We start from the raw sequence: 13243 nt of genomic DNA, 5'->3' as shown, positions 1-13243 counted from the left end.
GGTACATGGTGAGGTCTGGGAGCTGGAAAGTGCACAGAGGAGTTTCCAGAAGAGGTTCACTGCTGCTGCTGCTACTGCTGCTGCTGCTGCTGCTTCCTCCAGCGCTCGAGACATGAGAACGAGCCAAAGACACGATGGTTGAACTGGCATGAGAGATTCCTCTGGACAGACGCTTCTCTGTGGCTGTGAGAAGACGACAGTCAGAGGTAAATATCTGACAGTCAGTCAGAGTGTGACACTTCCTGCTCTTGTTTTTGGGTGTTTAACAATAGTTCACACACTGTGAGTCTGAACGCTCTTACCTTGTACCACCTCATCCTGTCGGTGTAGTAATGGCCGACCCACACGAGCCATCTCCTTTTCTGGAGGCAGATATGATCGCTCCTCTGCCAAAGAATACGCCAGGTTCCCAGCATGCACCTGTCGAAGCTGCTCAAAGTCACTGAGCGCGGCGGTGAAATCCCAGTTCTTACCTACGGAGCAAGAGAAGGTATCAGCGACATGAGCTAACACATAGAGCTCCTTTCTATTCTTAATGACATGAACCATTGACCACAGGTTGACATCTTATCAAAGGTCAGTGGAACATTCCTTTGCTTGGACAAATATCAGAATTTGTCTCGCTGGCTTCTTGTACTCTGTACTGCATTTTTAAGCCATATTCTAAAGTGTAAGTGGTGTTGCTGCTAGGCAACAGCAGCCCTGCTGACTCTGGCTATAAACTATTTCTGTTAACAATAAAATACCTGAATACAAATAGTTCTCTGCAGTAAAACTCACCCTCGAGCAGATCTCTGGCCAATCCTGGTTCAGCTCCAGTGGAACGGACAAAGTCGGATAGGACTGCGTCCATATCCACGGTCATGTGATCATGAATTCAAGAGTTGGCGGGTTGCTTCCAGGTAGAAAAAAAAGAAGAAGAAAAGTACTTGTTCTCCTCAGAAGAACAGCAGGGGGGGGGGGGGTTCTCTACATGGACGTACTCCACAGGCCTCACCTGAAAAGACAGAAGACATAAAGACATTTAGCGTTAGCGCTTCAGTGTTTACATCATGAGCCTGTTTAACCCTGTTGTTTTTGAACCTGACACCTTTGCAGTCACATGACTCACTCATGACAAAGCTTTGATCAAAAGTTCACCCAAACCTCACAAATGTCAACAACATTTTTAAATGAGCCGGATTGGAGATGTTACAGAGGGTAACATTAGCTTAGCATCCATCCATCATGACTGAAGGTCATCGTCTGTGAGCTCATGATAAGGCTGCTGTTGACAATGGCCGCCTGACAAAGGACTTCTTCCAGAGAATTCACTCTTTTCAACCATCAACCTCAAACCTGTGTTTTCTCTTTCTGTCTCTCTGATTTTACATGTGCATCCACCGTGTATTTAACATAACATGTAATGCACATGGATAAGAAGTGTATTCTTTAAAGGACCTGCAGTGATCTATAGTCGACCATGACTCAGTCCTCAGCTCTTGTGACTCATCAGTTCTTCTACACCTCGACGTCCTTCTCTGGCTTCAAACTCTCGCTCAGACGCTCAATCAAGCAGGGCAATATATTGATGATGAGACAACATATGGTCTTAGATTTTAGATATTTTCATATTTCTAAAGGCTGTTGCATTGATAATCATCATATTATAACTAAACATTATACATTAAATCTACAGTATATATTAACACTTAAAAACTGAACTATTCTTCAACCCCTGCAGCTCATCCAGAGGTTTGTTCCATATGACATTTACTAGAAATACTGACATATGAAGTGACATCAGCAGGAAAAACAGAATGTACCAACACACTGTTATCACCAGAACATCAGTTCATATATAATATATATATAATATAAAGTCACACGGTCTCCTTCACAAACACTTCTTTTCTTTCCAAGAACATATTAACAATATTACATCTTCTGAAGTTATACAGCATTGTAAGCTTCAAGTATTTATGTGTTTATTGGCTGGAGAACAGATTTGAGGACGTATCAACAAAGTCAGACGAAGCCAAATGAATCAAGGAAAATATGAAGGTATTGTGAACATGTATTTGAATGAATTAGTGCAATATAAACATGAAGACACTGGACATTCTGTGTGTCAGATATCAAATGTCCACTGATATCAGTTCACAACACATTAATGGTCAGAGTCTGTGCTTTAATCACAGATGAAGAACTGAGATCATATTTTAATGAACTGATTCAGTTACAGTGAAAACAACTGCTTTACAGTCACTGGTGATAAGAACCAACCTGAGATTTAGTGAACGCTGCACCATCACAGTACTTATAAACAATATGACATTACTTCTGTTCACAACGACCGACAGGAGAATAATAATTATATATATATATATATATATATATAAGTGTAGTTTTAAATGTCACACCCTCTAAATAGTTTAGTGGTATTCTCACAACACTGTCTGAAATGTTGATAAATGTGTGGATTAGCAGCACATGAAGCAGTGGTTTGTGTCTGTGATGCAGCAGAGTTTATGTAACACAAGCTGCTGACGAGCAGAGAATGGATCAGAGAACATGGAGGTCACCCACAGTGCACTGCTCTGAGGACACAACACACACCATCACAACATCTGAAGCATCACCCTCAACCATCCCTAACCCTAACCCCTTACACACACCTTCACTACATCCCTAACCCTAACCCTAACCCACATTCATCACATCATCTATGAGGGAAATCCTTCTTTGGTCTTGACCCATGAACAGCTGAGCTATCAGGATACAGAGGTTTTAGCTTCATGTGCTTCACCTGGTTAGCCAATGGCGTAACACGTCAACACACTGCCGGCCACTGATTGGTCAGAAAGTGTCATCACTGGACGAGAAGAATTAAACTGAACAAACGCTGACAACAGTTCAAATGACTTCAACATGGATTCATCTACATTCAGAGAGGACATTAGTCAAATCTCTGGTGTTTTAGTGACTGCTCAAACAACAACACATTCAGTTCAGCGACTGTCAGACAAAGGCTTATGAAAGTACATGAAAACATTTCTGTCTTTATTGAGTCCACAAACAGAGGCTTCAGTATTTTAGTATAAGATTGTTTCAACACTTTCTCTGTCTGTCAAAGGACGGATGAGTTCTATAAAGTTATATCATATAGTGGATCTTCGTTATTATATCATCACTCATTCTTTGTTCATTGTTAAATAATATCTTCAGACTTTTCTCTCTTCTCTGAATAACAGAAAAAACAACGCACTCTATCACGATCACAGCACTAGTTTAATTTAACTCATTTAACTGCATCAGTCAGACTAAGACCACAGTTAATGAGTGGGAATTTAGAGACAACGTAGAGAAATGTTTGTCCACATGATTAATGCACTTTGTCTGGATTATGAAAGATGTACTAAGTACTTGAAATGTGTGCCATTTGCATAGTTTAGTGTCTTTAAGAGCACAGACGCAGGCATAAATAAAGTGTAGTGAGTGAACAGTTGTCTATTTACTTCTCTGTGACTCAACAGAACCATGTTTGACTTTTAAATTCCTCCAGGAAAAGGGCTGTGGTTTACTGTGAACTAGTGAAACAAACCAAGAATAACAAAGGTGTGGTGAGACGGCTGCACTGAAGCTGTCTTTATCTGTGGAGCTGTAATCTGGTCACTGAGTCCATTCAGCCAACATAACACAATATAACACAACATAACACAATATATAACACAACATAACACAACATAACAATACAACACCACAACGAGCAGATCAGTGACCTGAGGCTGAGCACAGCAAGCTTCAACATCAAATACTCAGTGGTGGAGCTTAAATTACTTTTAGTTCAAATAAACACTGGCCATTTGTAATTATGGCAGGTTCTATTTACCACTTTACCACTTTACTACTTTACCTAAAAGTAGTGATGTTCACAAAAACCACTCGCCTTTCACCTTTAACCACTATTAGCTTGTATATAGTTCATGGTAAAACTGATTTAGCTTGACGTGAAAGCAAACAACACAAACTGTAGAATTTCTTCTGTATTCATGACTTCCTGTTGACGCTGCCTCATTAATTCTGTCCTGAACATTAATTCTGTCCTGACCAGTGCAGACTGAGACAGATACTCTCACTTTGTAGTGGTTTACGTCTTTAAATCAATAGGGTAAATTACAGAGGAGAGGGTCAGGGTCTATTTCCCTGGACAAAAGGAGCTAGTGTAGAACTCTGGGCATTGAAGGAAAACAAGAATCAATGAAAACCACTTAAGTGCAGTAGAACAGAGCACATACACAGCTGCTGACATGTCAACCTTTTCAAGTCCATTAGCCTGAAAAAATACGATTCTTTGTGTAAATCCAAGAAAGCTTTTGTCGTCAGTGGAACAAGTGATCGTGGTTCAGCTGCAGCATGGACTGGTTTGATCTTCTTCACAAATAACAACACTTGATTTGACTTCTTCTAACTTGTAATCAGAAATGTAAAAATAAAATAGAAGTATAAGCATTATAAGTAAACCACAGCATGTTTCCTGTAAGTACACTGTCAATAACATGGAACAACACAGCAGCCCACTGTGTGTGTGTGTGTGTGTGTGTGTGTATGTGTGTGTGTGTCGAGAAAGACAACACCAGCCCAAACACACACACACACACTGCTGATGTCAGAGATTCCACACCAGCCTGCCCTCATGGAGGCCATGCCACCGCAGCGGGTCGAGAGCAAAAGCTGTCCAGTCATCACACAAAAATCTGCACAGTCTAACACTCACTCCTCCCTCACTCTTTCACTCCCTTCCTCCCTTCCTCCCTCCCTCCCTTCCTCCCTCCCTCCTTGTTGGCTTGGAAACATCCAAACCTGATCCATGTAAACTCAGTAAGCAGCTCTTTTCTGAGCAGGAACTCAGGGCAAAACAAAGTGAAGAAAACACCATCCAGACACTGATGATGACTCTGACCTCAGTTTAATAGTCTGATGCACACACATACACATATTGAAATATTTAATTATCATCATCATATTAATAACTATAACAAGCTCTCTGATTTTTTAGTTCATTATGAACGTAATCCCTAGCACATAGTGTACCTACCATAGATGATTGTATGGGTTATTGATCATGAGTTGCTTTAAAGATGATGCATGTGTTTAATACTTTTTAATAAGCTTCCTCAGGAATAAGGTGTGAGATCGTCTCTAAACCAGAGCGATACGAGCTGTGAACAATTCACCACCTTCATCTCTGAGTTGCCAGAATTAGAGCAACGTCCTCTTTCACATAGTCTAAAAATAATCTGTTCATAATCTCAGTTTAAACATAGAAACACTGAACTGTGCAGAGTTCAAAAACTACCACCAACGACCGAGTGCAGATCTGTTAACTTTCATTAACAAAAACAAAGAGCTTCTCCGAGGCCAAACTGTCTTTAAAACTACGCCAAGTCACAACACAACACAACACAACACAACACAACACAACACAACACAACACAACACAACACAACACAACACAACACAACACAACACAACACAGCAGTCAGGCTGAGTTACTAAAGGATAAGGCTCTGATGCTTCTTCTCTCCACAGCCTTGTGTTAGTGACCAAACGTTCATCCCTATGAGGACCAGTGTGACCGAGCTCTTCTCCAGGAATCAGCCTCAAGACCTGGAAACAACGTCCTCTTGCAACTGGATTTTACACAATTTTAGATTCAGGTAAAAATCCTCAAATATTCTCAACTGATTTAAAACTTTGCAGCAGTGTGATATTATATCTCAGATCAGTCCTTAGTGTAAATAAATAAATAAATAAATACTTCCTTTTAGGACATCGCCTAAGCCTCTACAGGCTAAACTGCAGGTATGTTTGCATGAGCAGAACATGAGCATGCTTCTATGGAAAGGCTTTAGTGCCCAATATTTAGATGACAACGTGGCTGAAACAGTCACCACACAAACCAGGATGTGGTCACAACAATATAATATATCATATATCATATATAATATAATAACCTAACAATCAGACAGTTCAGACAGAAACAAGGAGCAGAACAATTCCTGGAGAACACTGTGCTGTTTCACTTTCATTAACCACTGTTAACATTCCTTTACCACAAAAGCCCTGGATGAAAAAGTAAAACGTTGATTCATTGAGTGGAACTTAAATGTGAAGCATTAGCTGCTGAGAGTGTTTATCAAAGTGTCTGAGACGTGACATCATGGTGAAGCAAAGATCTAAAGTTCACTGGAATCCTGCACCATATTTCCACAGCTTTAACTTATTTTTAGTACTGTATACGTATGAATACAGCGCTAACAACTATTTCTAATCAGGCTGAGACAGACCTTTCCTCTTCAACAGGAAGTCTCTGTTGAGAGCAGCATGATTTATGGACCACAGGTCTATGAGAGAGCTTTAGGTGAATAATTTCAACACCAAAATGACCACAAAGACTCTAAAGGTAGAACCATTAATGGTCTGCTCTGGTCAATAAATCCTGACTAATCTTGTGTATCATTTATTATTATTAAACTGTTATATAAATACTATATATAAGTTTATATACTTCATTCCCAAGCCCAAATAAAAACTCTCTGCCAAATCAAATATGTGGATGGTTTACGACGATCAGACTGATTTTCATCTCTATATCAAAGTCCACATTTAAGGTAACTTACTAATAAGTCTGTCAATGCATGACTGATCTTACACACAGCCCTTTACCCTGATTAATCCATGGTGATATCTAAGATCAATAAATTCACCACAACAGAGGACAATAAACCATGTGAGGAACAGAGTTTGACTCTTTTGATGCAAACCAACCATCTCTGAGTGGTGGACCAAACCAATGCATTCATGATGAAGTCAGAGGAGACAAAATGTTCAGATCCTTGGATTATTCACTTTTTAAATAACGTAACACCTTGATGTGGAGAAGGAAAGGTGAAGTGAGCATGAAGTCAGTGATACTTCACAGATATTTCCCTCAAACATTCAGTGAGTGTGTTGTTCACAGGTAACACAAACACATGGAGTGAACAACATGTTTACTCATGTGTTTGTCGTGCTGACCTGAAGACGGAGGCTTCTGCTAACTTATTCATCTAAACGTCTCATCATCCTCGTCATCCTCAGGGAATACTGCTGTGAACCTGACACTGCATCAGGAGAACACACTGAACAGCTGTGTTTGGGGGAAGTCCAGCAGGAACCCAATGTAAATGCTGAGAGGTTCTGTGTGTGAGGCTGCGTGGTTACCCTCTGAAACTCTATATTCACCATCACCAAGGCACTCTCAACAAGCACAGCTGTGGACAGCAAAAATAGTACGATCCATGTCTAAGATATTAAGGCTATGAGAGACAGTAGCAGTTCATGGTCAGCCATGGAGAGCGACAGTACACTGTACAATCAAAGATCTACTCTTTATAATCTCTATTACGTGATCTTAAAATACACTTATTACCGTTCATATCAGATAATTACATCACAAAACGCAACGGACGCTAAATGAAATGATGCGATTGTGGCGTGTGCACATGCATCAACTGTTCAGTTCACATCCACAGTGACGTCGTAAAATCATCCTCTCACTGTCTGCGTTCACTACAGTCAGCACTGACAATCCTTTCATGATAGTAACCTGAAATAGATGTGTGTGTGTGTGTATATATACATATATGCATATACATACACACACATACAGTACTGTGCAAATGTTTGAGGCAGCAGCAGCTCTGTTGTTTTTTCTGTGAATTTAGAATGAAGTGACGCGACTTAAAGCTGCTCTTACACGTTAGCGAGCTGTTACTGAGTTTAACTCATGCAACATGTGTATGTAATGTTATATATATATATATATGATGTAACGTGTATGTAAAGTCTTGAATAAACCTGGTGTTTTACAGTTTTTTTTACAGCAGATATTTCTTTAAATGAGAGTAGGACAAACACAGGATTTAGCAGTAACATGAATGAAGGTTCCACTCCAGCATTAACAGGATATCACTGTATGACGAGCGACAAAGTTAATACCACAAATGTTCATTTGGATAAACTGCAGTACTTTGGTAAATCAACAGAAAATAAGTTGTCTTATTCTGTTACAGGCAGGTTGTGACAGATATCTCGTACTATTTCAGTTACCGTTCAATGATGTCATTATCAGAAATACAGGTTATCTCCTGATCTTCTTCTGTTCACATGCTGCCAGTTTGGAATCTGAACTTCTTCAGGATGCTACACCCTTCTCACCTGCCTGAGGTCCTCACAATGCTGAGCTTCAATGTTCTATCAAAGACTGAATGATGTAACCTTCACAAAGTCAATGTGATCAGCTATAAAAGCATATAATAAGCCTCACTACAGAGAAGATCCCTGAACTATAGAATCATAGCTCAGGTTTAATGTTTTGAATTGTGGTTGTATGAGTGTTTGAGGAGGATACGTTATTCAAAAGCATCACATCGTGACACTAAAGTGTGAAAGTAAACTCAGACTGACTGAATGTGGACACGACTGAACAGAGTTCCCACTGAGTCTAGGGGAGAATTAGGTGTGAATACGACTTTAAACACATACTCCAAACTGTATCGAGCCTCACTTTACTAGCACAACGTTCCTGTTGCCTCCTCAGAGTAGACCATCACCACCGAGGGAATGTGACTGGACAAACATCACTGTACTCAGAAACACACAGAGTCGTGTGGAGCTGACGACCTTCATCAGCATCGTGTGAACTCATTTGATAATAGTTTAACGAATATTTGGTGATAAAACGTTGAGCTCTGCAGTTCAACAATAACAGACAATAATGAGCTGAAGCTCGACTTCATCATAGTTTAGTGAAATCCTTCAGCTGCATTAGTCCCAATAACTGTTTAGTCCCTTTAGGCCAAGTCTGTCCTAGTTTCCAGGTCGACTGAGTGTCCAAACAAAAGAGCACAAATACAAGACCTCAATAATTCAACACTGAGTGTAAGACAACCCTGTCTCATGTGGAAATGACGACACAATAAGCCCGCAGACAGGCAGAGAGACAGACAGAGAGACAGAGACAGGCAGACAGACAGACAGAGAGACAGACAGAGAGACAGACAGGCAGACAGACAGTTTAACGAAAGCAGTCGTTAAAGTTAGAAGTTGTAAGCCACGTGACTGAGTGTGGACACTAAGCTGGAGCTTACAGCATCATCAGTGTTACATCACACATGGAACACGACTACAAACCGACCTCAGATCATCTTCTACACCTATGATCGACACCCTGTCACAGAGATATTTGTACAACAGAGCAGACAGTGTTAAAACAGGGGATAAATAGACGGATTCTCCCTTTAACACTTTAAATACAGACTGTAAAACTATTCCTGACAACTCATCAAACTAAAATGCTCCATGAGAGAAAGACGGTGATTAAGTCTGATGATAAAGGTTCATGTTATTATGGCTACGACTGCTGTGTGAAGTAGAACAGGAGAAAACAATAACAGACGCTTACATAAACGTATTTAAGGCGTTTAGCCGCATGAACTCTGAGCGCCGTTTACTCACAACAACTTTATTTAGCCGTAAATACAGACTCCTTCCTGTGGATAAGTGACTTCTCTGTGTGTCATAATCCTCATCTTCATTTCTAAGTAAATAAACAAAGCGTGTGCTTTAACAGTCAACTGGGCTAACTCCAGCCTGGCTAATCAGCAGCTAACGTTAGCTTAGATGCAAAGCTAGCAGCTAGAGTACCTTTACCGCTTACCTTGAACGGCCTCGCAGATGTTTCCGTCGTTCCATGAACTTCTCCAGAGAAACTGAGCTCGTAAACAACATCTGCGTCTCCACGAACAACAGCTGTCTAACTTTGGTTCATTCTCGTGAGTCAAAGTCAACGTAATAATCCAAACAGAAGCTCAACCTACAAAAGTAATGTCTCTACACCGCTTACAACAACAACGTCAACCCGGAGGAGGAGCCCGCCCCCAACATAGAGCTCAGCCAATCACAGAGCAGAGGCCTGTTGACTGACACTCACGAGGACCAATGAGGAGCGTGGTGAGCTGTGACTGATGTTCTCAGTAGAGTAAACACCGAATGACGAGAGAGCGAATAAAAAGGTTAATTTGACGATTGGCTGAAGACAAATAAAGGAGGAGCGCTTTAGTCTCAGCAGCCAATCAGCGCAGAGCTGAGTCCAGACTGACAGGTGACTTCACTGTGGGGCGTCGCCATTGGCTGGATGAGGTCATCAGGGATGACGTCACCCTACGTCATTAGCAACGTTCAACAACAAACCAGAGAAGAAATCAGTCAAAGTAAAGACACAGGTTTGACTTTTTAAAAACTTTAATTTTCCCAATGTGATTAAAAAAATGCACAAAACATCAAGGAAACAAGAAACTGAGTGAATCCTGAAAACCACAAATATGTCTGAATTAACCTGTTCTATGTTGGTTGATACTAAAAAGTAAACAAAGTTTTAGCCACGTTGTTTCATGGATAACATGTTACGCTCTAAAGCTGCGTTTACTTGATTCTTACATTATTTATCTCTTCAGAGGAGCAACTGCTAACCTCAGTGTTTAACGACATGACAGAAAATAATGTACACAAACACAAGAAATAAACTGCTCCAAAGTGACAGAGACCTTCTCTGGCCTTTGACACGGGGTCAACGGCGCCTCCTGTCTGGACTTCTGCTGCGTCTGCGTCCACCAGCCCTGGGAAGAAGGAGCAGGATTAAAGAAAAAACTGGAGTGTGAGGTAAAACTAGTCACTCCTTTAACCTTTGAAACACACACACACCTCCTCTTGTTTTTGGGGGGTCCTCTGACAAACCCCCAGTCCACACTAATGGGCTGGCCCATCATGTCCTGACCATTGAGTCCTTCCATGGCTGCCTGAGCCTCTTTGTACGTCTCGTACTCCACCAGAGCGTAGCCCTGCAACAGTGACACAGTCATTCAACTCATTCATGTTTATTTTTACACTTCATTAAATCATGTATTAAAGATACACTGGAGTAATAATGCTGCTGAAAACACAGAGTGGGATTTCAAACAAGTCAGATGCATTCATCAGGTCAAAGGCTCAGTGTTCATTATTTCATACTGAAGACAATGCTGCCACCTTGTGGCTCATAAGAGATTGAAAAACAAAAACATGGTCATTGTTTGGCAGAATATTTTACAGCATAAACAATTATTTATTAGGGGGGATGAAATTTCATGGGTTATTTTCAGAAATTTTCTTTTTATGTCTAATGGTTTAAACTAATTTGTCTTTTCTTTTTTAAACGACGTGCATTCTTGTGCTTTTAATGAGCTTTGACATTATGAAACGTGCTACATCAATAAAATATAATGTTAAATCCAATAATAAAATCCATTTTAACTAAATGCATCATCAACAAATTGTATAATGATAAATCAGTTTGAATGTTTTTTATAATCAAAAATCAATCGTGAGGACTGAATAACTTTTGTTTGTAGACATTTGAAAACACGTGAAAGGCTGTTTTAGGATGTAGGACGCGTCACCTTGAGGTAGCCTGTTCTACGGTCAAGGTTGAGATGCAGGTTCTTGATTTCACCAAACTCTGAAAACTTGTCATGGATGTCTTCCTCTGTGGCTTCTTCATGAACACCCGTCACAAACAGGATCCATCCCTCCACCGCTGGAGAAACACAAGGACATCAATCAGAAAAACACCACTTTTACACCACATTTGACAATAGTTTGAATGTAGCACAAATGCAAACAACTGTATTGGAGTGTGTGTGCACGGTGCCTCAGACAATCATGATACAGAAGAAACTCAACTATCAGTAAAAGGTAACAGTTGTTGCTAAACAAGAGACATTATATCAACTCTTGTGACTTCATAAATGACAAAGCACTAGAAACAGTGATGTATGACGTAGCTGTAAGAAAATCACTCACATCTCTGAGGACCTGGTTCATCTCCATCCTGCTCCACAGTATCATAGTCCTCTTTAATTCTGGACCTGGCTCCTTCCTCTGGAAACAGTAACACAAACACTTAGCACTGATCAATGATCAATAATCGATCATGAATATAAAACAGCGATGACTGACCTGAGCCGAAGCCTCGTCCTTTCCTCTTCTTTGCTTTCTCCTTCAGTTTGTGGATGCTCTCTGAGAAATAAAACACGAAACGTTAAATCCACATTTCAAACGCGGTGAATAAACACGTGTTTATCACGTGAGTAAACTCGTAAAGTTACAGTTAACTGAGAACACGTAACAAAACACGTTGAAACACAAGTGTTCACTTAATACATTTTAATAAGGATTCATGCAACGTCGCTGTTAGCTTAACTCCGCTAACATGCTAGCGGAGGTTAATAACAAGCCATGTTGTGTACATTATTGGGAGTAATAATGCTCTTAAACGAATGTTATTTACCAAATAAATTACTTTACAGGAAACATGTAATAAAAGTGACATTCACCGTTTTAAACAAATAAGGACTAGTGTTTAAATGGACCAGCGCGTCACAGTAGCGTTAGCTTGTTAGCATTGTCCAGGCCTACGACCACGCTGCCTGGGTTTGTTCGCTCTTTCCGGCGCAGATTATTTCATTTTTATCCGAACACAAACACACGATTTTAAATGTTGACGCATGTGAAATCCGCCGCTAATGATGATTAAAAGTCTGTTTTACCGTCGCCATCCTCGTCCATAGGAAAGTCCTCTCCTCCCGCTTCATGTAGGTCCAACACGTCCGCCATCTTTGTCCGTGTGTGCGTTGTTCACTGCGCTACGCATTGTACGCAAAGCACGTACGTACGTAGGCGGTGGAGGTTGCCAGTTGCCAGGTTGCCAGTTTGGCAGAGTAAAGAAATACGTAATAAGAGTTTAGAAGTGAATAGAACTTTAACATTGAAATGGTTCGATTGGTTTATGCTCACTGTTGTTGTTGTTGTGATTATGATGATTATTGTTGTCTTCTTTCTAAAAGCGTCATAGTTTATTTATCTTTGCTCTGTTTTCTTTTCTTCTGAACACACATTATTATCTCACTTTAAAGGTACAATGTGTAGTATTTATGGGTTTATATAACCCAAAATCCACTTTTTTATACATATTATGTGCTCCTGCATTGTCTAGTCGCTGTATAATAGTTTTTGTTTCATTTTCGTAGTGTTTCAAAAAGTCATGTAAAATAACATGACCGCGGACCGCGGTTGCATAGCCACTGTTAGCAGCGATACGCCATGTTTCTACCGGAGCCTGTAA

The 13243-nt window shown here is 40.3% G+C and overlaps 2 protein-coding genes across 4 annotated transcripts in view; both read right to left on the bottom strand.

Annotated features, from left to right (window-relative positions):
• The window catches only part of otud7b (OTU deubiquitinase 7B), a 19295-nt gene extending 9416 nt beyond the window's left edge, over positions 1–9879 (bottom strand). For all 3 annotated transcript variants that reach the window (XM_083906879.1, XM_083906881.1, XM_083906880.1), the window contains exons 1-4: positions 9743–9879; positions 781–997; positions 303–473; positions 1–183 (exon numbers count right to left, since the gene is read on the bottom strand). The exon at positions 1–183 is cut by the window's left edge and continues 72 nt beyond it. In XM_083906879.1, the coding sequence (XP_083763005.1) occupies positions 1–183; positions 303–473; positions 781–865 (439 nt within the window). In that variant the 5' untranslated portion in view covers positions 866–997; positions 9743–9879. The remainder of the gene's footprint in view (positions 184–302; positions 474–780; positions 998–9742) is intronic.
• Positions 9880–10338: 459 nt separating this feature from the next.
• rbm8a (RNA binding motif protein 8A) lies at positions 10339–12756 on the bottom strand. Its single transcript, XM_083906978.1, has 6 exons — positions 12669–12756; positions 12079–12138; positions 11923–12000; positions 11520–11656; positions 10786–10922; positions 10339–10700 (listed from the first exon to the last, which is right to left on the bottom strand). The coding sequence occupies exons 1-6, from the start codon at positions 12733–12735 to the stop codon at positions 10652–10654; spliced, it is 528 nt and encodes a 175-aa protein (XP_083763104.1). The 5' UTR covers positions 12736–12756; the 3' UTR covers positions 10339–10651.
• Between the last annotated feature and the right edge of the window lie 487 nt (positions 12757–13243).

This window comes from Microchirus variegatus (assembly GCF_963457635.1).
Source record: "Microchirus variegatus genome assembly, chromosome: 20".
Lineage (NCBI taxonomy): Eukaryota > Metazoa > Chordata > Actinopteri > Pleuronectiformes > Soleidae > Microchirus > Microchirus variegatus.
This window is presented reverse-complemented; position numbering and strand designations above follow the sequence as displayed.